This window comes from Silurus aristotelis, assembly GCF_946808225.1.
Source record: "Silurus aristotelis genome assembly, chromosome: 11".
Lineage (NCBI taxonomy): Eukaryota > Metazoa > Chordata > Actinopteri > Siluriformes > Siluridae > Silurus > Silurus aristotelis.
Window position 1 is genome coordinate 6,111,811 of NC_139584.1, and position 25,154 is coordinate 6,136,964.

Sequence of the window (25,154 nt, forward strand, 5' to 3'; positions counted from 1 at the left end):
TGGAACATCTTCCCAGAAGAGTGGAGCAAATTGGGACTAAATGTGGAATGCAATTCTCAAAAAATCCCATACTATACTTATGATCAGGTGGCCCAATACTTTTGGCAATACAGTGTATATAAGACTTCATGGATGTGATGGACAATCATGAAATTAGTGTTACAGATCCCCCAAAATCCCAAGAAGTTTAACACGGATAAAATAAATACCGTCACACACGTTATGTAAAGAGTGTTCATCCCAATTGTTTATTTAGGGCTTGACAATTGTGTTGAGCAGAAAATTTACCATGAGCTATCCAAATATGTATTTTATATACTAGTTTATTCTGCAATCAAGATATCAGCGTCAATTTTTTTGTATTTTTTTAAACAACCAGGGGTCACTGGGTCTAAAATATAAGCTTAGGTGCTAGAGAGTAAGGCAGAAATCTGTGTAAATGTAAGTGTGATTTCAAGTCAATTAGTCACCCTTGACACCTTTTTTAATGAGGTTGAGCTCATAGCACAGAGTCTCATAGCGATAGGCCATACGGATCTGAGCCACGTTTGTCTTGCGTATATCGTTGCCTTCTGGACCTTCCTTCAAATAATTAGTTCCCAGGAACTGAACCTTCTCCTGTAAGAGGGGTAAATTATATAGTTGTTAAAGACAGAAAAAGAATAAATTGCATCCTAAATCACATAGGAGTGGACTTTAGTTGTATTCATGCACAATGCATGTCAATTAAACTACAATGGACATGTAAGTCTTAAGGATTTCCAAATAAAAATGAAGCATAATTCTTTTTAAAAGACTGGTAATGACTATTTATGTACCATACATAAAGTCTAGCATAATAAAATGTTTATAAGGTTGATTGACTGTGGGCAGGGGTTATTCACATGGACTCTTAGAGTCTTGTCAGTCTGGGAAGTGTGTGCTATAAAACCTTTGCTCAATATAATAATATATTAAATATATAAACCCTACCTCATGTGACAGGCCACTCTGAAGGACACTATTCTTTGCGATTTCACACATGTCACAGGTGCTGAGCTTGAACACCTGAGCTGCAATGGCGTATTCCTCCATCAAGGGTTCCTGAAGGACAGATAGATATTTAGTTTGCTGTTTTACCTTTTTTTTTTTTTTTTTTTTTTACAATTCTATAGCCATTAAATCATATGCTGAGCTTGAGAAAGGAATGCCATGTTGAGTGGACTTTCTTGGGGGTGTGTTCTAGATCAAGGTTACAAGACTTGCTCATTATTTCATCATTGGTACTTAATGGAGTTATGTGTACTTTAGCATATATCAATAATAACCGCACATTGGTTGCAGCAAGCTTTTTATTTTGGCCCAGTCATATCTCACCTTAGTGTAATGAAATTGCATGGGGTCATCAGTGGACAGAGACACCATCAAGCCCTTCTTTTGGAACTCCAGCAGTGGATTCTTGTTGTACTCTAGGAAAAGGCTGTTGTTGCTAAGAGGAGACATGGCAATCGGGACCTGGGTCAGGAAGTACAGATACTGCAGGACTGGGCTCTGTGGGTCAGAAAGATATACAGAACACATTGTGTGTGTTGGATGTCTTCCAAACCAGTCCTATAGTGAGTCTGGTAGTTTTCATCACTCAACATGACTGAGAATGTTTTTTCACAAGAACAGGATTTATATGTCATGTAGTGGGATGTGGGTATCTGAGGTTTAAACAAATTTTGTTACAAAACTGTGTTTTCTGTGTGAACAAACACTCATTTTAAACTGTGAAAGATGATTAGTGACAGTCTGGACCGGGCCTTTTGTATAAATATAAGGTTCTACAGGGGTGGTTGGGGTTAGAGTTACATTACAAATGTCAGTTAATTTTGTTTTTAATGTATGTCTGTATTTATATATAACTTTCAGTCTATAAATGTACTGATATTTTTTATAGTCTGGTAACAAATGTTTGATCATTATCATGGAAAGCTCAATTTGGACTCAACAGTTCTCAAAACAAAAACAGCTGCAGCTAGCGCCACCTGTTAATAAGGACAGGTAACACACTGACCTTCTTGAGGTTGAGGCCGTGAGAAATGTTGTCAGCTGTCATGAAACAGGCCAGCAAGTGGGTAATAGCTCCTGCCTCTCCACAGTGTGGCCTGAACAGGAATGTATTCATTCCTCTCTCCCTGGGAAACGCAAATACGCATATGAAAAAATATACATAAATGTTTTAGAGTCTATATACGGTACAAAAGTATATCCACATGTAGTCTTAGTGTCAGAGAGCTATGAAGTTCTCTTGTAGTAGAGTTATCCTGCCAGCTAATGAGCTGAAGCAGCTTCATGAGGTCTCTAGGACCTCTGCTGGTCTCAAATGCACAAAACAGGAATATCTACCTAAAGCAAACACATCTAAAACATAGCACTGATTGGATTTAGCTGATATTTTCCACAACCTGTTTTCTGGACACTTACTTGCGCAGCTGGTTGAGCATGGCAATATTGGCATACATGTAGTAGATGTAGTAAGTGTAAGATGGGTTTTTCACAATGTCCCATTCATTTGGCTTAGGGCTTTTTGTGGAGAACATGTGACCACTGTGCTTGGATTCATCGTCCACACTGTCAAAGCCTGTGATCTGTGGGCACAAGAAAAAAACAAAAGATGTAATATATAATTAAGGTGAGGTGACAAATAAATGTAATTATGTGACTGAAAGCCGATTGTTATCCCAAATAACAAGAAAGTCAATTTACCTATTTAACATACAGTATTAGAAATGGACAAATTAACATTAATGATTATGAACAAAAAAAATACTTTTGCTCCACATTATAGTACCACATTATTTTTTAAATTTGATATAAATATCCTCTAATAGCCTCCTTTTACTTATTTTATATCCTCTGAATTGCTTTTAAATCCTCAAATCATTCATCTGTCATAGTTGTTCCAACAGACTGTCAGATGGCATGGCCAATCTTTGCCCATTACTCATGCATTTCTGACATATCTGTAATAAAAAAAACTGTCTCTGGAATTTTGCCTTATTTTTTGGAGTATTAACTTATTTCAGGACACTGTAGAAATAAAATCTTTATTCTAATGTTAAGATGTTGGGTAACAATAAAAAGGATTTTGTGACTTTTATAGTATTCTATATATACGAAGTCTGTCTATCATTCTCACTGAGTCACGTACATGTTGCAGGAAGATGCTCAGTTCAGGGTTGGACTGGGGGTCAATGGTGGCCTGGAAAATGGGCATGAAGATATTTTCCAGCATCTTCCCGAAGTGAGGAACAAAGTTCCTGGCTCTGAAAATGTCACTGGATGAGGAGACAACAGAATGTGCAATTCATGTTTAAATCCATTGACTCCAAAAAGGTAGGTGTCTATGGCAGAAAAGCTATACAGCAGAATATATTTTGTACCAGTCAAATGCTAGGACAAAAATAGAAAGGTTTTGAACAAATTCAACCTTGCTGGATGTAAATTTAGACAATACTTCATGCATATAATAAACTAAAACCCTTTAAACACATACACATCTACTATATCTTTCAGAACTCCAGAACAAATGTGATATGCAAGCTCAACATGTTTTATGTTTTGTAAAACATCATCAGAACATACTAGATTCTGGGTACTTGAATCATCCACTTAAGGTTAGGGGAAAACACCCTGTTCTTATTGAACCAGCTGGAGAGTTTTGTCCACTCATTGGGACTGCAGCCATAGATGGAGAGACGAGGCTCAGCATACTGGTACTTAGCATCCTCCAGGTCGCTGGCCACTTCCTGTGTCAATAATCAATCAAGCTGATTGGTTGATCAATCATCAAATGGAATAATGTTATTAGATTGTAATTCTTTTAATGTAAACCCCATTTTTTTTCAAGCAAAGAATAGCAATCCAATGCAGAACCTCCAGATAGTGATGTTACCGTAACTTTCTAGGTGTTGACAATTTCACTGTGTACCTGAATGATGGTGGCAAAGTATTCTCCTCCAATGTGATTCTCAGTCTTCAAATAAAGGTCACGCAGCTCACTGGCTCCCACAGGGTTGTACTTGGCATTGAACTTATCAAAGCGCTGGAAGGTTTGTCTACCCTGCAGGAATAGGACTGAGGATCGGATGAGAGCTTAAAAGTCAGAGGTGCAAACATACCGGTTTCACAAGTTATCACCAGGGGGTAATATATTATTGGTTATTACAAACATAGGTCTCCTTAAATGACCAGTGGTGCAAATGGTTCAACTGGGATTTAATAGCATTTTGTTTATAAATTGCACAACAAATCAGCCATATCAATATCATCGGCATAACACGAGAACCTACAGCATGGACATCCAGTGAATCCACAGTCAGGTCATAGGGATGCAGATCGAGGGAGGCGAAAAGTTCCTTAAGAGTTACGTCCTTTCCCTTGATATTGTGCACCACTCGGTCAGCATCTACTCGGTAGGACTTCTTAATGAACCGCAGAAGATGCTTTTGGTTCATGCAGGCAGCAGCATGAATGTGAGTGTCGACCTACAGGCAAAGAACTTTCTTAAAGTGCCAGCATAGCTTCCAATATATAAATGCAAATTCGGATTAGATCTTGAAATCTGCAGTACCTTCCTGCAATTGTAAAAGTCCCTGTGGGGGTTTTTCTTCAGCTCCTTCATCTCCTCCATTTCGTTCAGCATCTCATGCACGTTAAACTTGGACATGAGAAACCTCAGACGACGGTGAGTGTACGTCTTTCTAAAAAAAGGCCCCACCAAATACATTTGTAACAATAATGGAAAGGATATGGTTCAGTATCATGAAAAATATCTTTAGAGTCACAGCAATTTTTGTGAATTTGAGGCTTGTTTTCTATACTGAAGACAGATTTTTATTCTTTCTTGATTTTTGTGTACTATAAACTTTTACAAAAAACCTTGTGGAGAACTCACGTTGGGCCTTGGGCAATGAGGGCGATTAGAAAGTTCATGTCATCGATAAAGGTGTTGTAGTCGGAAGCAGGCATGGGCAAAGGCTCGTGTTTGTCTGCCGCTGCTTCATCTTTATAGACATAGATAACTCCATCCTGCATTCGAGCCACGTAGCCAGCTTTAGATGGCAGAGACTTGGTGTTGAAAGGATCCTCTCCTTTTTTAGGAGGTGAAGTGAAGACTGACACACACAATACAGAATTATATACATTACGGTAAGTTGTTTTACTGAGCAGAAAAGACAACAGTGTTGATTATATACACCGACGAGGCATAACTTTATGGTTACCGATCAGGCATACAATTATAACCACCTGCCTAATGTTGAATTAGTCCCTCTTTTGCTGCCCAAACATTCCTGACCCATCAGCATTAACAGCATTAATTTCTTCAGCATTTTGAGCTACAGTAGCTCGTCTGTTGGACCAGACCACACAAGCCAACCTTTGCTCCCCTTGTGCATCAATGAGCTTTGGCCACCTGTAACAGCTCCCACTGCAGTTCCCTATCCACTCCACCAGAGGGAACCTAAATCTAAATCTAAGCACCTCCCGGGCCAAGGGTCACTAACTGTTCACAGCCTTCTTATGTTTACTGCCTTGTGAAGTATTGTACCGTGCAACCTCAATACTTGCCGGAGTTACGTTTTATGACCCCTTGAAAATAACTAAAACTGGCGAGGTTTTGACTCCCCCTTTGATGGTTCTTTTTTCAAGGGGAATTGTACATTTACTGTACTGTAAACTCAACAAAAATTGTGAATTACTTGTCATAAATGTTTTATTTACTACTTTAAATGAATAATACAATAATAAAATAGTTTTTCAAACATTTGTATGTAATTTATTGGTACAAACTCTGTTTTGAAATGTTACTCCGAACTTTCGAGCCACTCGTGGACTATCAGATTTTTCTCGAGTTACTCATAGTCCGGTTCAAAGTAATGAACTATTGAGATCGCAAGTGTCAAAGTCGCGAGTATCGAGGTTCCACTGTATTCCTGTGCACATACCAAGTCGTTTAATGATCATAACCTGTACTATTGTGTTTCGACTTTTGCTTATCCTTTCCTGACTACGCTTTTGGTTCTGTGTTTTGTTTGTTTGTTTGTTTTGGTTCAGTTTGCTTCGCAGACTGATTATATTATGTATCAGACTCCTGATTGTTCTTTGACTCTGCATCCTGTCTTATGTTTTTGAACTGTCTAATGAACCGCACATTGAGTCTACTCCACCTGGTCCCAGGAATATGTTACTGAACTGCTCCATGTGGAGAAGATTACTCTTTCTGTCATCTCCCCCCCTTTGCAACCCCATTATCCTAGGGTTCCCTTGGCTCAAGGCCCATGATCTGTGATCTTGTGGTAATGTAGGAGCTGCTACGATGGACCCCAAGGTGCATAAAGCACTGCCTGGAACAGTACCTGCCTACCTACAGCCTTCATGTCCTACATGTAAACCTAATGCTACAACATCCACTTATGGTCAAGCTAAGAATGGACCACCTGTCTATGGTATGTCATCAGTTGCCAGGAAGTGGAGATGGATCATGGCAAGGTTGAAGCAGTGACAGCTTGGCCAACACTGATGACCCATAAAGGAATGCAATACTTTCTGGGCTTTGCAAATTTTTAACCGCCACTTTATTCGTAACTACAGTACCATGGCCACACCATTCTTAGGAGGAAGCCTAAAAAACTTCAATGGTCCAAAAAAGCTCAGAGCGCGTTTGAGACTTTAAAACGAGGACTCACCACAGGCCCAATCCTACACCACCCAGATCCCAGCACACCCTAGTGGGTGTCTTCAGCTGTGGAACTCCCACAACGCTATGGTAATCCAGGAAATCTTTACCCATATGCGTTCTTCTCACGGAAATTAATGTCAAGGCGAACACCCTTTTATGTTGCCACGACTTCATTGAACAAATGACAATGCCGAAGCCCATTCTACCCCTAAGTTATTGTCCCTATCCTTTTGGACATGATATTGGAGATCCAAAGCCCATGTTAATTCCCCTACCCCACAGAACTGCTCTCCTGACAAACAGAATGTCCCGATTGGGCATCAGCAACGACTTCTAGAATGGGTGCACACATCGCTCAGCACTGGGCATCCAGGTATCCATCGCACCGTCAGCCTGGTTCAGAACAACTTTTGATGGACATCTCTCTGGACGGACGTAAATAAATATGTTGAAACGCTAAGCCACACCCTGTGCCAATTACCATATGGCCTCCTAGAACCACTCCCAACACCACAACTGGCTTGGTCACATATCGCTATAGACTTTGTCATAGACCTTCCCAATTCTCGAGGTTACACTACCGTGTTAATCACTGTTGATCACTTCTCCAAGCCCTCCAAATTTTTGCAATTGAAGGCGTAAGAAACAGCCAATGTATTAGTCCACCAGAGGAAATGTCTCAGATCACCAAACCCCATTCACCATAAGGGTTTGGAAAGTGTTTTGTGATATGTTGAGAATTCAGGTCAGCCTCACGTCTGGATACCACCAGCAAGCCAACGAGCAGTCTAAATGAATAAATCAAGAATTGGGATGCTTCCTTTAGGAGCTACTGCAATAGGGAACAACACCTCTGGAGCAAGTACTTGGTGTGGGTGAAATATTCCCATAAACTCCCTAAACCACTTCTCTACCAACCTCTCACCCAATAGCAATGTGTCTTGGGCTAACAACCTACTCCATTCCCATGGCCGGAAGCAGTCACAGACATCCCAGTGGTGAACGACTGGTTAGGCAGGAGCAGAGAAATCTGAAAAAGGGCCCATGTGCATTTGCAGAGGACAATTGTAGAAGACGCCCCCTTAAATCAACCCAGCCAGATGGTGTGGCTATCAACCCGAAACAATAAGCTAAAACTACCATGCAGAAAACTAAGTCTGAGGTTTATTAGTCTGGCACACGTGCCCGCAAATGACGAGGAATCAAGACTGGACCCTCCACCTTCTCTGGATGTTGAAGGTACCCCATCTTATGGTCACGTAGATTGGGGGGTCAACTCCAATACTTTGTGTACTTGGAGGGGTACGGACTGGAGGAGCAGAGTTGGGTAAGCTGGGAGGATATTCTAGACCCTTCACTGACTGATGACTTCCACAGAAACCATCCTGACCAACCCACTCCCCGAGGAAGGCCCTGTAGGAGAACACCCAGAGGTGTTCCTAGGAAGGGGGATTCTGTAACAGCTCCCACTACAGTCCCCCCTTTGCCCCCCCAGAGAAAACCTTTGCCTGAATTGTGAACACCTCTTGGTCAAGGGTCATGTCCTGTTTGTAGCCTTCTTATGCTAAGCTAATGCCTCACTGTATTGTGTTCCTGTGCGCATACCAAGCCGTTTCATGACCATAGCCTGTAATATTGTGTTTCGACTTTTGCTTGTCCTTTTTTCACTACTTGCAGCTAGAGCTGCTTTAGGAGAAAAGTAATTACATTCTAAACCAATCAGAATAGAAAATTAACTAGTGCTGAGTACAAAGCATAATTAAAAATAGAGTAAACAATCTTATAATCAACTATATTTGATCTGGAGTATAAGATTTGTCTGTTTCTTACCTGGCAACACCTGATCCTCTGGTTTCCATTGCTCCCCCTCAATCTCACGCAAGTATTGAGATGCGGTTTGGGGGTATCTCTGTATTGCCAGTCTCATGTACTTTTCCCTGATGTTTAAAGCACGGTACAGACCCTGGCAGGCCACCTCAAAATCATCCATTGTCACCTGAACAAATAAATATTTTTTTTGATTGAGATCTTTACTATAGTATATAGTATAAGATAGATAGATAGATAGATAGATAGATAGATAGATAGATAGATAGATAGATAGATAGATAGATAGATAGATAGATAGATAGATAGATAGATAAGAAATTGACAGATAATTATATAATTTTTTAAATATATAACAGATAATTATATATAAACTATAAATATAGTTTATATAGTATATAGTATTGTAAAGCAGTAATAGTTAGTTGTCACTGGTCAAAATTATCTATGTTAAAAATACTTACACAAATGATTTTAGATTAAAATGTTAAAGACTACAAGTAAGGGAGTACTGTAAAATGTTTTTAGAGGAACATTGCAAACTGAAAGCACCATTTAGTACATTATCAGTATATATTATCTATACTGATGAATAAACTGAGATGTAAAGTTGGCTAATGCTAAATAAGGTTCCATGCATGTGTCCATTTACATTGCATTTGGCAGACGTCATTATCCAGTGCAACTTACAGTTATCTCAGTTATACAGACCTGACCTCTTGATTTTAAAGTAAAAAAAAAACAAAAAAAAACTGACTTCTGTTAAAATAACAGGTTTTTGTAGTGGAAAACATTTCATAATATAACAAAAAAGAGGTTTGGTAAAGAAGCTTTTGATCTTATTACACACTCAGTCTTTTCGGGTAAGAGACTATCACTGTGGCACATCTTGTTGTGGGCAGTGATGTGCAGGAAGTTATAAAGTGCATATTTTTTAACCATGTTTAAAACCATGATACTGCATAACAAGATTTGGTTTCAGGTGCTATGCATTGGGGAAACTGACAACACACAACTGCTTCAGCTTAAAAACTAGAACATTCCTGCTTGATTTAAATAAGACTCAGGAGCTTGCTCATCTAAACCTACCCCAGCAGCATAGTCTCCTATGATGGCCACCCTCTGAAAATGAGGCACCTCGAGATAGGTTGGTATTTCTTCCAGTTGTTGGGCGCGAAGGATATGCTTCTTGCTGTTAGATAGTTAAAATCAGAGGTAATCAGAGGCCCTTTATTCCTAGTAAAGCACAATTGTACATTTATAACATACAATGTATAGACAACCATGTGTTTCCAAATTGGATGCACTGATGTGAGAAAGAACGTTAGTGTGATGGTCAGTTGTACACCCCCTTTGGCCATTAGATGTATTTTAATAGAGTATATCCATGTGAAGGAATGCTTTATGGTTGTTACTTATTGCATTGTTTTTCCTTACCGTCTCTCATCATCATCATCCATGGTTATGTGGTGTGCCAGCTCCTGGTGGAGAATGGGGCATTCAGCCACTCCGAACAGGGAGATCTCCTCACGGACGTCTTCATCCTTTGTTTCAGAGGCAAACACCTTCTCAGCGAAGGCACGCATGTGATCATCTGTTTTGAATCGATAACCAATACATGAATACACAGTTTACTGTCATGACCCTTTTGCTAGACCACACAAAAATTACAAATTAAACACACAAAATAAATTGGTATAATCAGCACAGGTGATGGTGATAATGGATGAAGGAGAAAGTGAAAACAGTATAGTATGGTTCATAAGACAAAGGCATGAAAATAAAATAAAACATCCCTCATGCAGAAAAAAATTCCCTCAGTTAGAGCATAGAAGATGGGTCGAGGCTGGGTCTTCCAACATGACAATGACCCGAAGCACACAGCCAGGATAACCAAGGAGTGGCTCTGTAAGAAGCATATCAAGGTTCTGGCATGGCCTAGCCAGTCTCCAGACCTAAACCCAATAAAGAATCTTTGGAGGGAGCTCAAACTCCGTGTTTCTCAGCGACAGGCCAGAAACCTGACTGATCTAGAGAAGATCTATGTGGAGGAGTGGGCCAAAATCCCTCCTGCAGTGTGTGCAAACCTGGTGAAAATCTACAGGAAACGTTTGACCTCTGTAATTGCAAACAAAGGCTATTGTACCAAATATTAACATTGACTTTCTCAGGTGTTCAAATACTTATTTGCAGCTGTATCATACAAATAAATAGTTAAAAATCATATATTGTGATTTCTGGATTTTTTTTTTTTTTTAGATTATGTCTCTCACAGTGGACATGCACCTACCATGACAATTTCAGAGCCCTCCATGATTTCTAAGTGGGAGAACTTGCAAAATAGCAGGTGATACTTATTTTCCTCACTGTATATATATATATATATGTATATATATATATATATATATATATATATATATATATATATATATATATATATATATATAATACTCCTTTATTATATAGATTCATCACACACACAGACTAATATATTTCAAGTGTTTAATTTTTTTTTATTTTGATGATTATGGTTTACAGCTGAGGAAATTAGAATATTGTGAAAAAGTATAATATTGGAGACTCGTTGTGTCACTCTCTAATCAGCTAATTAAATCCAAACACCTGCAAAGGTTTCCTGAGCCTTTAAATGGTGTCTCAGTCTGGTTCAGGCTACACAATCATGGGGGAAGACTGCTGACTTGACAGTTGTCCAGAAGACAATCATTGGCACCCTGCACATGGAGTGTAAGACACAAAAAGTCTTTGCTAAAAAAGCTGCTGTTCCCAGAGTGCTGTATCCAAGCACATTAATGCAAAGTTGAATGGAAGGATAAAATGTGGTAGAAAAAGGTGGAAAAAAAGCCCATTTAAGAATTGTGAGGAGATTCACAAAGAGTGGACTGCAGCTGAAGTCGGTGCTTCAAGAGCCACCACACCCTTGTGTCAAGCCACTCCTGAACCAGAGACAATGTCAGACGTGTCTTACCTAGGCAAGGGACAAAAAGGACTGGATTGTTGCTTTTCAGATGAAAGGAAAGAAAATGTTGCATTTCATTTGGACATCAAGGTCCCAGAGTCTGAGGAGAGGCACAGAATCCACGTTGCTTGAGGTTCAGTGTAAAGTTTGGTTAGCACAGCCGTCTACCAGGAGCTTTTAGAGCACTTCATACTTCCCTTTGCTGACCAGCTTAATGGAGATGCTGATTTCATTTCCCAGCAAAATTTGGCATCAGCCCACACTGCCAAAAGCACCAAATGTTGGTTAAATGACCATGGTCTTGGTGTGCTTTACTGTCCAGCAAACTCACCAGACCTGAACCCCATAGAGAATCTGAGCTGAATGCCACTGTCAAAGAAACCTGGGCTTCCATACCACCTCAGCAGTGCCACAGACTGATCATCTTCAGTAATTAAAGCAATTCCTTAATGCAAGTAATTAAAGCAAAAGGAGCCCCTACCAAGTATTGAGTACATATACAGTACATGAACATACTTTCCAGAAGGCCAACAACTCACTAAAATGTGTTTTTGATTGGTCTTATGAAGTATTCATATTTTTATGGAGCCAAAATCTTCCGAATTAAAATAAATAAACAATTAAAATATCTATATAATATACAAGTTTCACTTTTTTTTTTTTATTGAATTACTAAAATAAATTAACTTTTTAATGATATTCAAATTTATTAAGATGCACCTAATTTATTAAGATGCACCTATATATACTATATATACATTTTTCAAATATCACGAGCAGTGCAAAATGTGTACTAATCTGTATTTTGGGACCGTTTAATATGTGCAAGCAGAGAATGGAATACCTCAATGAAAGTGAGAAAAATAGCCAGTTTGTATATCAAAAGATCGCAATGATCCTTAATGAAATTCATCATGCATTTCCGTTATATATATAAAACGATCCAAATAACAGCAACACCATGTAGTTTATTCATTTGTCACGTGATTCCGATTGAGCAAATGAATAAAATGGATGCATGGGTGATTTTCCTTTCTGCTCAAGTCCCTTGTGAATAAAATGCTTTAGGTCAAGCACAAAGTGCAGCATTGTATTGTAATTACCTTTAGCTGAAAACGTTTGCCCAGAGGCGAACATAGAGGATCCATCAGCAGGATGGAGAAAAGAGGGAGGCAGCAGGGTAGACCAAGGAAAGATGAAAGGGAAAATTATGAAATCACAAAATGCATGCATCCTGAGCAATTGCATTGGCTCGCACAAGTGTTTCCATCCTTGAACATTTTGTAGTGTTAAAACTGAAATCGACTTCATTTGTATTTTGATGGTTCACTTTCACATGATGCTGTTTCTTTAAGAATTATTTAACCAAAGGCTGTAAATACCTTCTTTTTTTTTTAGTAATTTTGATCATGATATTGTTTTCTCTTAGTGTTTCAGTCTTTCACATCACAAAACGTGGCACTGTTGGCGTTTAGGGAACCCAAACCCTTTTGGAAGTCATGATAAGGTCCCAAGTTGCCAGAGAGGGTTTTTCGACGTCCAATTATCCGATCATAATAAGTCAAAACTTTTTAAGTATATTGGTTTAATCTCAGAAATGTTTCATTTCACAAGCAAGGAACTTCATCGGGTAATAATGAAGACATGCTGATACTACATACAATATTATACCACACATGTACTTGACTTATTACATACTATAGAATGATAAATCATACAATTAATATACAAAAACTACTGAATGATGAATGTTTATAGGAATTTCTGTCTATTTGAAAATATACATAAATTCCTTATTGTTCTTGTTTTGGATGAAGACTATTAAAGGGAATATGGTGAACATTAAACAAAGAGTTCTGTACAGAAACCACTTTTTAGTCACCAATTCCTGTTCCCATGAACCTTTCTTCACCTTTAGCTGTTAATTCTACAATTCCCAATTTTGAGGTTGGTGCTTAAAAAAACTGGATGTATCTAGTCGTACATGCTTAAATTTGCAGCCCCCTAGGTGAACCCCCGATACTTACGTGGTCCTTGATCTGATGTAGTAAATCCCCCAATCACACAGGGAAAGGGGGCATATAGAAAAGACAAATTAAAAAGAATTGTAACACATGAAACCTATTCCAACAAGATCTTTAGTGTATAATATGTGAAATTTTCCTGCCCTGTTTCCCGCTAGAGATACAAACATTTTAATTCATTCACACAGTAACTGCTTTTGACATGGTCAGGATGACAGTGCATACAAAGCCCTGTTCAGGCCATGAGGCAGGAATATACTATCGCAGGGGAACCATGCACACATGTTCGCAATTTAGTTTTGCCAATAAACCCTACCTGCATTTTTTTGAATGATGGGGAAACCTAGAAAAGAACATGTTGCACACAAAAAATAACCCAAGATCAGGATAGAAACTGGGGTTTTAGATTAAATTCGTTTTTATTCAACTTTATTGCCATTGTGCAAAGTACATGCACCAATGAAATGCAGTTAGCACCTAACCAGAAGGACCTATTTACAATAAACAGCAATATTTCAAATGAGGGTACGGGTCCATATGTACAAGGGGAGAGAGTGATTAATGTACACAAGGTGCAGTAGGTAATAAGATATGGCGTATATCATAATAAACAGTGCAAAGTTTAAGCCATCTGAAAAAGATGGAATATCTCAAATAATATAGAGCCAAATAGTACAATGAACTACAGCAACTATCTGCTGACAGTAACATTGTACAAGGGTTTTTTTTGGTTTAGTTTTTTTTACATTGGACAATTGTTTGGATTTCTCTCAGCTGAAGTGTTTCTATTTATTTATTTTTTTTAAATACCTTGTGCCCAAACTTATTCTAGCCAATTGGCTGCGAGAACTGTGATTAATTTCCACTGCCATGAGAAGGGGAACACACCCAGGCTGTAGACGTGCCACTCTTATTGATAACTATGGATCTTGGGTGAAAGCAAGTAATTCACCCAAATATTCACCTAAAACAAAAATCTTCCAACACTTTATTCTATTTAATAAGAATTTTAGAATAGAACTCACTAAATAACAACTAACCTGCTTTCAAAACACAGTTTTTACAATGAGGCTCTTCATTTCCCGCAAGAAAGATTCTATGTGTGATGCAAAAGGTTTCAAGTAGATGATTTTTAGGAGGCTAGACCCCTTAATTATCACTTGAGGAACCTTTATTCACTGAAGGTGTAGTGGTTGAAACTTTACTTAGATCATTCCTTAGCGCGTTTGTTTTTAGCAACCACCGTATAGCGATTAAGGTGGTCGTGGATCCGGAGCCTACTCTGGGAATGCCGAGTAAATGGCATGGATACACTTGGGATGGGTTGGGATGCCAGTCCATTGAGCACACACACATTCATATGCACATAGAAGTGATTTTGTTTACATTTACACTTGACAGATGCACTTATCCAGAGGGACATAAGAATGAACCACTGGGCTTCCACTTTCCAACTTATAATATGGAGAACAGGAGGAAACTGGAAACACCCAATGAAGATAAAAGCTGGACATGAAAAAACATGACGATAACCCTGGTATTGTGAGTCAGCAATGTTAGCTGCGGAAACACCGTCCTGACCATGTACTTATTTCCTTTGCTGTGGACAGCATTTTCTTTATACAACTATCAGCTCAGACAGCTCTCAAAGGCAAATTAGATCAGAAAAATGTGTGCAGAGCATGGGGTTCCCTCACAATTCTGAACCACGTTGTTTTACAGGTCTAAAGTGATCATCAGTGATCACAAACATGTCAAACTATGTCCCTCATTGAGAAGCAAGCAGTGGTTCTCAGTTCCAGTGTCAATGCTCTTTTACATGCTTCAGAACTAAAGTTTAAAATAGCAACAAAACAGTTAATGACTGGCTGAGTTATATCCCATTTTAAATAGCAGAGAAAACAATACAGCATTGATCACTAATCCAAATCTTGAATCCAGAACAGTTTATTGATTTACCTGTTAAAGCACAGGTTAATCCTGCTAATCATTTGAATTGCAATGTCTTTAAGAAGGAAACTGGCCAAACTGAAAAAGAAATCGGTGACCCATAAACTGCTGGCGTGCATATGTAACAGCAGACTATTCTGATACCACAAGCAACTCTAAAAATAAATATCACCAAAATCCTGTGGCCCACGCCAGTCCAAATGCACATATATCGAGCGGATTATATGCTTTCTTAGGTTACCGAACCAGACTGGAGGGTGAAACAGTAACCTGATTTCTAGCCTTCGCAAGTCACGAATCATCGGCTCAGATTAGTCATGGCAGGGCAGGTGTCCCGGGTCATCCTGTCTAAAGCAGGTCCATCGGTTTGGATTAAATGCCAAGGCTTCAAACAGACCTGCGTTTCTTTCCTATTGTAGCGATAAATTGGATTTCTAAGCAGAGAGGCGCTAATAATGTCTTAGTGTACTTTGATTCTGTACCTTATATTTAGTCTCCACATTAATAAAAACCTCTGAGCTTTTTGAGATGAAGGAATTCTCCATTTTTGTGTGCTTCCATGAACTTTGGTGTGAACATTAGTGAAGTTAAAACAGATTGAAAGATGACAAATACAGGATTTCCCCTAAAAAAAATCAAAACATTTTCCTTTGTGTGTGGTCCTTTATTTTAGCTCAGTTTTCTGCACTATTTTGGATCTGGGATTCACAAATTATCGAAATTTTAGGTTTGGAACTATGGTACATGGAAAGAAAAATAATTAAGTGAAAAAATTGCAGAGGTCTTGATGTTTGCACATTCAGAACCCAAAAAACCCCCCAAGTGAACACGCCATTAAAATGTGCCCTGTGAACCCTTGATAGAGCACAGGTCACTCGGGTTTGATAGCACAGCTTTGAAAGTAGCCAATCTCCAAAGCATTAAAAAAAATTGGAACACAGAATCCCTGGATTATGCATCGAAAATGTCTGGAATTTCATGTAGCCAATATTAGAAATGGAAAAAGCTGCACAAAAAGGTGTTATAAACAGGATTCTGGGTGGTGCTCAGACACTCACCTGACAATTTACCCTTAGGCATGATGGAGGTGTGTCGCTCACACTAGAGCCGTCTCCCTGTAGACAGATAGAGCTGCTCGCTCCTTTACACACACACACACACACACACACACACACGGTGCTTCAGCAGCGGGAAAGTGTGCGGCTCGCCCGTGTTCAGCTGCAATAAGACATCAGCTTTCGAGTGTAACCAGAGCCATGTACCCACACTGGATAGGAGTGCAGGAGGCTCCAAACTCTATTTTAGGCTCGCCTGACGAGCACGGCCAGACACGGGAGAAGGGAGAGACCAACGTTTTGTATATTATATATAAAAAATTAAATAAAAAACTACCGTGGGGAAAAAATAAAAAAAATACACAAACACAAAAAAACCCCCCAAAAACCACAAGACAATTGATTAGCGCTGACCGGCGTTTACAATTAATTTACTATGAAACGAGTATGATGTACATGAAACATCTTTTAAACAATTTAAAACAGTCATAGTTGTGACATAAAATGTTCATTTATAGATTTCTTGATTAAAGCCATGATGGGAAAAATAAATCAAAGAGTAAGCATCAGCAAAGGCTAAGAAAATAATTCCAGTAAACAAGAAATCCATTTGGGGAAGATAAAAGTTCTGGCTGAAATGCTTTCCCCCTGAAGCCCCGCCCCCAAGAATAAAACAGTTGTTTAGCACCAGGAAATCAGATGGAGTTCTGTCTTTATAGAAAGAAATGACTGGCACCACAATCTGAGAACAAAATGAGGATCATGTTCTTAGAATAAAAAAAAGTATGTCTTGTGGGAAAACTAAAAGGCAGCACATACTTTTGGCCAAATTTAAACACAAACAGAAACACAGCGGGCGCATAACAGCCAGTCCACGACCTCCTCTTTCTAAACACTGAATACCAAACCCCTAACTTAGTCTGCAACTTATTTGTCATCAAAGAACACCCCCCCCCCAAAAAAAACAAACAAAACAAAAACAAAACAAAACCCCAGATAAATTAAAAAGGCACTAAATTGCATGACCGACCCCCCCCCCCCCCCCTTCAAAAAAAAAAAAACAACCAAAACCCACAGATGCCATGTCCAGCCACAGGTCCATTCTATATGAAATCTGTCTGACCATAAGATACAAATAAGGCACGCAAGTTAAAATGAAACAAAGCCTGTTAATCGAGATTTTTTTGCTGCTGCTGTTCCAGTGTTTTATGCAAAATGTAGACGTTCAATGCAGCAACGTATAAACATGTTCTCTTTCTATAAAAGTGTCTTTGACTAAAACACTTTGAATGCTCGTGTGAATAAAAACAAAATATAATTTTAAAAGTGGGGCAGGAATATATAGACGCATCTAAATGTGAAATGGGTTTACAGATACAAAAAAAAAAAACCCTTCACAGTATTCCTGAGTACTGAAGTTACAGATTATATTCAGGTAAAATTTAAACAGGAAAAGACGCAAGATTTCATCGTTTAATTACTTAATGAGATAAACGCAGAGGCCAAAGGTCTTGAATCGAGCTCCTCTTGTCCATCTCAGCAGGCCAACACAACAGTCCACACAGTGAGCGCGTTTGAAATGATCCCTTTCAGCCAGCTCGGGCCACGACGCTAGAAAACTCCACCTTCGAGGTCGATTTCAGGCCAAAAGATTAAAAAGTGAAAAAAGATTTGAACCCCATCACAAAGGGTTTCAGTCACAAGTGAGTGGGCATCGAGTTTTTTTAGCTGCTGGCCAATGAGCTTGCGAGGAATCTCTGGAGAGGCGGTGGTGTTCCTGATCACATGACTTCACAGGAGACTCCAAGACAGCCCTGTTTCCGGTCCTCCCTGCTGTTGAGTTTCTTCATGCGATAATGACGGATCTCCCGAACCAAGGTGTAAAAAGCATCTTCAACTCCCTGTGCATTATAAAAAATTAATAAAAAATCAGCGCTTAAAAGTGACCTCTGAGAAAGACGTGCATTCAGCTGATTTTTACTTTCAAATACTGGTGGTCTTGTAATTCTAAGTTACATTGTACAAGTAGCCAACAAAATCTGTCCATTTTTACTCACCTGTCTAGTTTTGGCTGACGTTTCTACAAATTCAATGCCGTAGCTCCTGGCTAGTTCCTGTGCCTGCTTGGTGTCGACGGTTCTGGACAAATCACATTTGTTTCCAACCAGAACCATGGGAACGTCATCAGAGTCCTTCACTCGCTTGATTTGCTCCCTGGAATTAAGAAATTACTTACTTAAGCAAAGTATGCAAATAAGGAAGGTAATAAAAGATAGTAACATTGCTTTGAAAAAAAAAAATAATTCTATACTTTTATACTCTGAAAGAAGGTATGATTCAAGGAAAAAAGCTTGAAAGGAATAAAGGAACTTGAACTTTAAAACCTAAACCCTGTTCCAAGTCTCCTCCTTCCTACATCAGTACCTTATCAACACCTTTGTACCTGAATGAGCACAAATCTCAAATGATCTTCCTCAGTGTTTCGTTTCAACCATTTAACTACACGCTGAGCACTGCGTTTCCCCACATACCAGTATTACTGACGCACCGCCCTCTAAACTCTGGAGTGATCTGGACAGGTAACACAGAAGATGCTGTAGAATGAAAAAATGGGAAAAGAAGAAAAAACAGCAGGTGGCGAAGAGGTGATTTAGGCCAAAGAAAATGACAAAGTTTCCAAAATTGGGGATCACACACACACACACACACACACACACGCGCGTACGTACGTAGAGAGACGAGGGGGTTTATTATCCAATAACTCCAATTTCATGTTGCAGAAAAATTTATAAAAATAAATTGTGATGTTCCAAGTTACCTTCTCGTCCAGTAATTTTTGCCTTTGATGTTATGCCTAAGTTTTAGGATGTACCATGTTTACCTTTTTTTTTTTTTTTTAAGTAATTTGAAATTGATTTTTTATTTATTTATACATTTGTATTTGCATTTTGATATATGGCAATGAAATGCACTAAATGGGTTTAGTTTTCACAGACCACAACAACAACAAAAAAAAAATATGAAAGATTTTCTAAAAAGGAAACAAATTACTTGATTTTAAGAGACCCGTCTTATTTTCTCGTGTATTTAGTATCGCTCTTTAATGAAGAAAAAGTACCTCATATCTGATTACTTAATGGAATAATCTGTAACAATTCCCATACTACAGAACAAATTTGGCAAGAAAGGAATTATAAATAATCTACACAACAAAGAAAAATGGAGGATGGAAATAAAGCGATCACCTCAGCAGATGGGTAGAAAGTGGATGAGATGTAGCGAGAGAGATATTCAGGAAAACACCCTTCACCCTTGTGAAACAGGTATCACAGGGATATACATGGTGCGATCAAAAATGTCTGCCAACAGATGGCAGCACAAGGCTGCACGCACAGTCACAGGGAGCACCGACCTTCATAAGTCAGTGTGCCGAAAGACATCATCCCATGAACATAGAGAGCTGTGCAACTGGTGCTATTTTGACCACGTGCGCTACTACGTCTGCTATTCTGACCACGTGCGCTACCCCTTCACCAAGCAACATGATCTTACTTCCGCACCTGTCCAACTCGCCCTCTTCCCGAAGATGAAGCTCCAGCTCAAAGATTGCCGTTTTGACACCACTGCGAAGATCCCGGTTCTTGACACGCTTTAAAAAGAAGACTTCCAGGACATATTCTATAGATGGCAGGGAGCTGCTGGGAGCACTGCACTGCTGTGCACTAGTGATAACGTGTATAAACGTAGCTAAATAAAGTACTTGCTTGTAAACAGAGCTAGTCTTGAAACCATGGAGACCACTCTAATCAAAGGCATTTGTAATAAATACTACATTTTGACACAAAAGTTTGACCCACCGGTACAGATGCACATCCGCGAAAGACTTGGTGTTGTTGATAGCAAACACGCATAGGAAGCCCTCGCCAGTCCTCATGTACTGGTCTCTCATGGCGCTGTACTCCTCCTGTCCGGCTGTGTCCAGGATGTCCAGCAAGCACGTCTCCCCGTCGATCACCACCTGCTTCCTGTAGGAGTCCTGAACAAAAATGCAGCCATTTAATAAACTCACAGCTTAATGCAGAAAACCGCATTATAGTTTGTGTAGACTGGCGATGGACTAATGTAATAGACGGGTTCTCGACTCGTACGCTGCACTGCGAGTAGTTTTCCTCAGTGGTGGACAGTAATGAACTCAATGTAATTTCTTCCTGTACCTAAAAAGCTTTTTTGTATATGTACTTCTAATTATTTCCATTTGGAGAGACTTTAACTTGCCTACATTTCAAAGTCAAATATCACTTTTTACGCAACTACATTTTGCAAAATCAATCGTAAATTTTTATTCATGAGGATAAAAACTTAACTGGTCAAACCTGCAGTAAGCGACCAATCAGGGTCTCCGTTTTAAACTGGTTTGGATCGGCGCTTGGTGTCGTCTACTGATCACCAACATACAGTTCAGCATCAGTTAACAGCAAGCAGAACATTATGAGAGGAATGAATGATGAAAGAAACTCCAGACTCGAACTCGCCACAACACTACTTACCTGATTTGCATGATTTATTATTATTTATTTTAAGTAGCTGAAATTTTGGGACTTATGATTGATTTCTATTAAAATGATCAGTGTTTGACTCATTAATATCGTTCTATTAATAGTTTGCTGTGCTGAGAGTCACATTAGTGTCTTGTGATAAAAATCATAACAGGAACATTATAGCCGTAATAAATCATAGTACTTTTGATACTTAAGTAAATTTGAATGCACTTTTGTACTTTTACTCAAGTGAAAGTTTAAAGAGACTCTTGAGTCATATTTTATTGAGTGTATCTACTGTTACTTGAGTACATGCTTTGTGTACTTCGTCCAGCACTGGTTTTCAAACACACCGATTAGCGAATCATTAAACCCTTAACGAGGTACACATTTTGCCATACTCTGTCAATCATCATAACGCTAACCAATCTATCAGCTCAGGTTAGTGCATTGTTAGTCTATTGTTGGGTTGTATTCATCCACAAAATAATTCTGGATGGTTAGCGCACTCTTCCCTACACCACCACCCGGTCATACTCGGTCATTCTGCTGCCATAGCTTTATGTTATGTGTTGTTGCTCTATGATGTTAAGTGTAGCACCAGGGTCCTGGTGGAACGTTCCCTCATCTTCACTGTGTACCACTGTGTATAGTAGAAATGACAATAAAAGCCTCTTGATTTGACTTGAAGGGACCTGATAGCACTTTCGGAATCACGTGTTTCAGATGAAGCTCAGGTCAGGCTTCACCCTCCCGGATTAGAAGCTGTCATTTGATAGGTGAGCGTTAGCCAGTGGGGACTAAAAATCTTTAACAGACATGCATCACATAGCATTTAAGTTGGGAAAATTCACGGTTTACACTGCTCCGTGACTTTGCAGTACCTCTATTGTTGGGTCGTATTCATCCACAAAATGATTCTGGATGAGCTGGATGGTTAACGCACTCTTTCCCACACCACCTGCTCCCACCACCACCAGCTTATACTCGGTCATTCTGCTGCCGTCGTCTCACCTGGACAGACAAGCACACGAAACTGGCAATGAATCATGTTGAACACAAAAATACAAATCAATCTATTCACCTTACACCATCGAACATGTCAAAAAAACACTTAGAATCAGGCAGTTTATTTAAAAAAAAAAAAAAAAAAAAAAAAAAGGTGAGAGGAGGAGTGCGGGTTCTGGCACTGATCCGCATTGCAAATTGAGCGCTGGAAATTTATTTAAAATAGCAACACACTAAGAAATGGAATGGCTTCGTTACATAAGGGCTGCAAAGAGACACGTGACGAGCTTTATATAATAGTGCAAAAGTTATGGAGATGATTTTACATCATGGAGTTCTTTCTGCTGCTTTAGTCGTTTGCTTCATATCAGATTTAACTCTAAAAAGTGAGGAAAAAATGCTGGTGGTCTTCACTCTGTTTTATGGGAGCATTCTCATGAGCTGCAAACCAAACGTGCTGAGCAGTAAAAGTGCTTGCTCGGGGTCGTACCGGATTACATTACACACACCAACACTAAACCATCCCAGCGAACATGACCGTAAAGTATCATCTACTCTCCATCTGGCGGTCATCTTTTCAGTCACCTTTATATCCATCAGTACCTCAAACCATCCACCTCCACCGATTCATAATTTCTGTTAATTCACTCATTCATCTCGATCCTTCCATCTCCCAACTAGATCTCTAGCCACCCATCCAAATGCTGAAACCCACTCAGCCTCATGTCCATCTTTACCCATATCATTCTATTCATCTCTTTTTGTATATATTCATTCATTACGATATCAATCTCTCTCTCCATTCAGATTTCTTTATCTCTATCCACTTTATTTGTATTCTTCACCAACAGGAAACCGAAACTGTAGTTGGCAAACCAGACCAGAGGATCAGATAAGGCTAGAATTTCATTCCAGTTTCACCCAAATTGAAAGCCAGCAAACTTTCGTAATGCATGAATGGATTATAGAAAATATAATAAAAGGGTCTTTCGTAATGGCTTTATATCTTGGGTGGGATGATTTCCAAAACGTATTCAGTGCTATTCCCATGTTACATTCACCAAGACAAGAATCAGAAGTAACACTGGGATATACATATTTTTCTGCTGTCCCAGCACAACTAAGCTGCCACTGCTGGGCCCCTGAACATGGCCCTTAACCCTAAATGCTCAGGTGTAAGCCACTCTGGATAAGGGCGTCTAATTGCTATAAATGCAAATGCATTTGTATGCATTTTTCCCTGCATCTAATGGTGGACATTTTTGTTGAATAAGGGAAAAAAAACCTGCTATGTGGCAGCCATGAGAGGTTAATTTCCCTCTGCCTCAACTGAACCACACAGCAATAAGGAATCGACTCCGATTCCGAGTCCACGTGCTCAGAATCGACTCGAGTCGACTCCACGCAGCGTCACTACCCCAAAACAAAACCACACAACAGGAAAACATATCACAAACTAACATAAGAAACAGAACGAATACCAATGGAGCTAAATATGTTTACACTTTGAATATGGTGCAATTTATTCCCTGAGGAACGGCTGCCATTTTAATTTTGCTTAGAGAGATGGTGAAGGCTAAATGAACCGAACTCTTATGGGTAGGCAACTACAAAATTATACATCATGTACGACTTTCTGATATGTTTTTATTTTCATTTTTTTATGTATAAAACGTGCATTTGGCTTAGGTTTTAAAATAAACGGAAAATCTATTTCGAAATATGATACAGTCTCACTTTTATGGCTAAGAATCGACTCCACAGAGGGTGTAGTCGACTCACGCTAAGATACGATGACTTAATTACTAGTCTTTATTTTTTTGTTGAAAGAAAAAAAAAAAAAAAAAAAAAAAACTTCTCAGAACGTTAGTTTAAAATGCCATTTTGCGGATGAATGAAAGGAAGTACATGAAGTAAGTCCCCCACTGCAAACCAAAGGCCAAAGAACCGATTCAGGTGACTCACTAGCTAATCGTCTGGACCACGTTCGCTCATTTATAATCGAATTAAAAAGTCCGAATTTAATAAAAACGAGGTCTCCTGAAATTATAAACTACCTATTTAGAACGTAACATAAAATCATCCTGAAGGCAACTCACCCAGTGTAGCTGCAGATCTCCCACTCCCGGTTGTGAGCTAGCTTCTGAATGCTAATTACTTAATTTTTCTACATAGAATCATGTTTATCCATTTAACTACCAGGACTTTGTAGCGGCAATATGGAAAACACAACAAATTCACTCTCAACGCCAAAAAAAACCTACAAATGTACTGATCTATAAAAGAAATAATAAGTTCGTTTCTAAGTTGGCTGCTCAGCTTTCTCGCAGAATTAGCAGCGTTTGTCTTTCACACCCATATTCATTAAACCCCGCCTCCCTCATTATGATTGGTCCAGAGTCCAGACCTGTCGCCCGTGAAAACATTGGCTAATCAGAATATAGAAAATGACTTCACATTTGCCAATCATAAAACAGAAGGCGGGACTAATATTGCAATACAGGTGGTAAATACATAGGCCGGATCTCTTCAGTGTAGGGCTGTACTTCCTGGTAGTGTGGAGCTCTTACTTCTTATTCGGCGATTCAAACCACAGTAATGGTTTCATTTAACGTAGATTTAAGGAAGACTGCCGTCTGTCTTGCTGGAGGATGACGTTCTTTCTCTTCTAATTATTAAGGCCATTGATTAATACCAATAAATCAATAAAAAAAAAAAAAACACTATTGAAATATGAAAAAAAATACACAAAAACAGAGGTATCACACTCTTTAAAGGTGCAAAAAGGGTTTTTTCCCCCTTCATGTTTAGATCTCCAATAGTTTTGCAGTGTCAACTTTCACACCCTTGTTGATGAAACTCCAGCTCCAGGATCTACGGTGGTCCACAGAGTGTTTATACAATGATTTTTACTTGTCAAATATACATTACAGCACAGGGGGGTTAAGGATCTTGCTTATGGGCCCAAGGGTGGCGACTTAAATGATTGTGTGGCTTGGGCCCCCAACCCTCCAATCAGTAACCCAGAGCCTTAACCACTGAGCTACCACTTCTCCACTACTTTTTAGA

General features: G+C 39.1%; 2 protein-coding genes and 1 long non-coding RNA gene across 4 annotated transcripts; all 3 read right to left on the reverse strand.

The window, feature by feature from the left end:
- Positions 1-220: 220 nt before the first annotated feature.
- ampd1 (adenosine monophosphate deaminase 1 (isoform M)) lies at positions 221-16,735 on the reverse strand. Of its 2 annotated transcripts, none has more exons than XM_083555223.1 (15): positions 16,543-16,735; positions 9,971-10,127; positions 9,623-9,725; positions 8,537-8,702; positions 4,922-5,141; positions 4,598-4,727; positions 4,317-4,511; positions 3,956-4,087; positions 3,610-3,773; positions 3,176-3,302; positions 2,449-2,612; positions 2,039-2,159; positions 1,357-1,530; positions 973-1,083; positions 221-618 (listed from the first exon to the last, which is right to left on the reverse strand). In XM_083555223.1, exons 1-15 carry the CDS (start codon positions 16,562-16,564, stop codon positions 463-465), a joined length of 2,142 nt encoding a protein of 713 aa, XP_083411349.1. In that variant the 5' UTR covers positions 16,565-16,735; the 3' UTR covers positions 221-462. The 2 variants fall into 2 exon arrangements, with proteins under 2 accessions (XP_083411349.1, XP_083411348.1); XM_083555222.1 differs by having other exon boundaries at positions 16,537-16,735.
- On the reverse strand, positions 14,344-16,090 carry LOC310732959. The gene is made up of 2 exons (XR_014535593.1): positions 14,499-16,090; positions 14,344-14,462 (listed from the first exon to the last, which is right to left on the reverse strand). It is a non-coding gene; the product is annotated as an uncharacterized lncRNA (long non-coding RNA).
- A 201-nt stretch (positions 16,736-16,936) lies between the features above and the next one.
- On the reverse strand, positions 16,937-24,465 carry nras (NRAS proto-oncogene, GTPase). Its single transcript, XM_083555256.1, has 5 exons — positions 24,185-24,465; positions 21,962-22,091; positions 20,397-20,575; positions 18,597-18,753; positions 16,937-18,440 (listed from the first exon to the last, which is right to left on the reverse strand). The coding sequence occupies exons 2-5, from the start codon at positions 22,070-22,072 to the stop codon at positions 18,321-18,323; spliced, it is 567 nt and encodes a 188-aa protein (XP_083411382.1). The 5' UTR covers positions 22,073-22,091; positions 24,185-24,465; the 3' UTR covers positions 16,937-18,320.
- Positions 24,466-25,154: the final 689 nt, after the last annotated feature.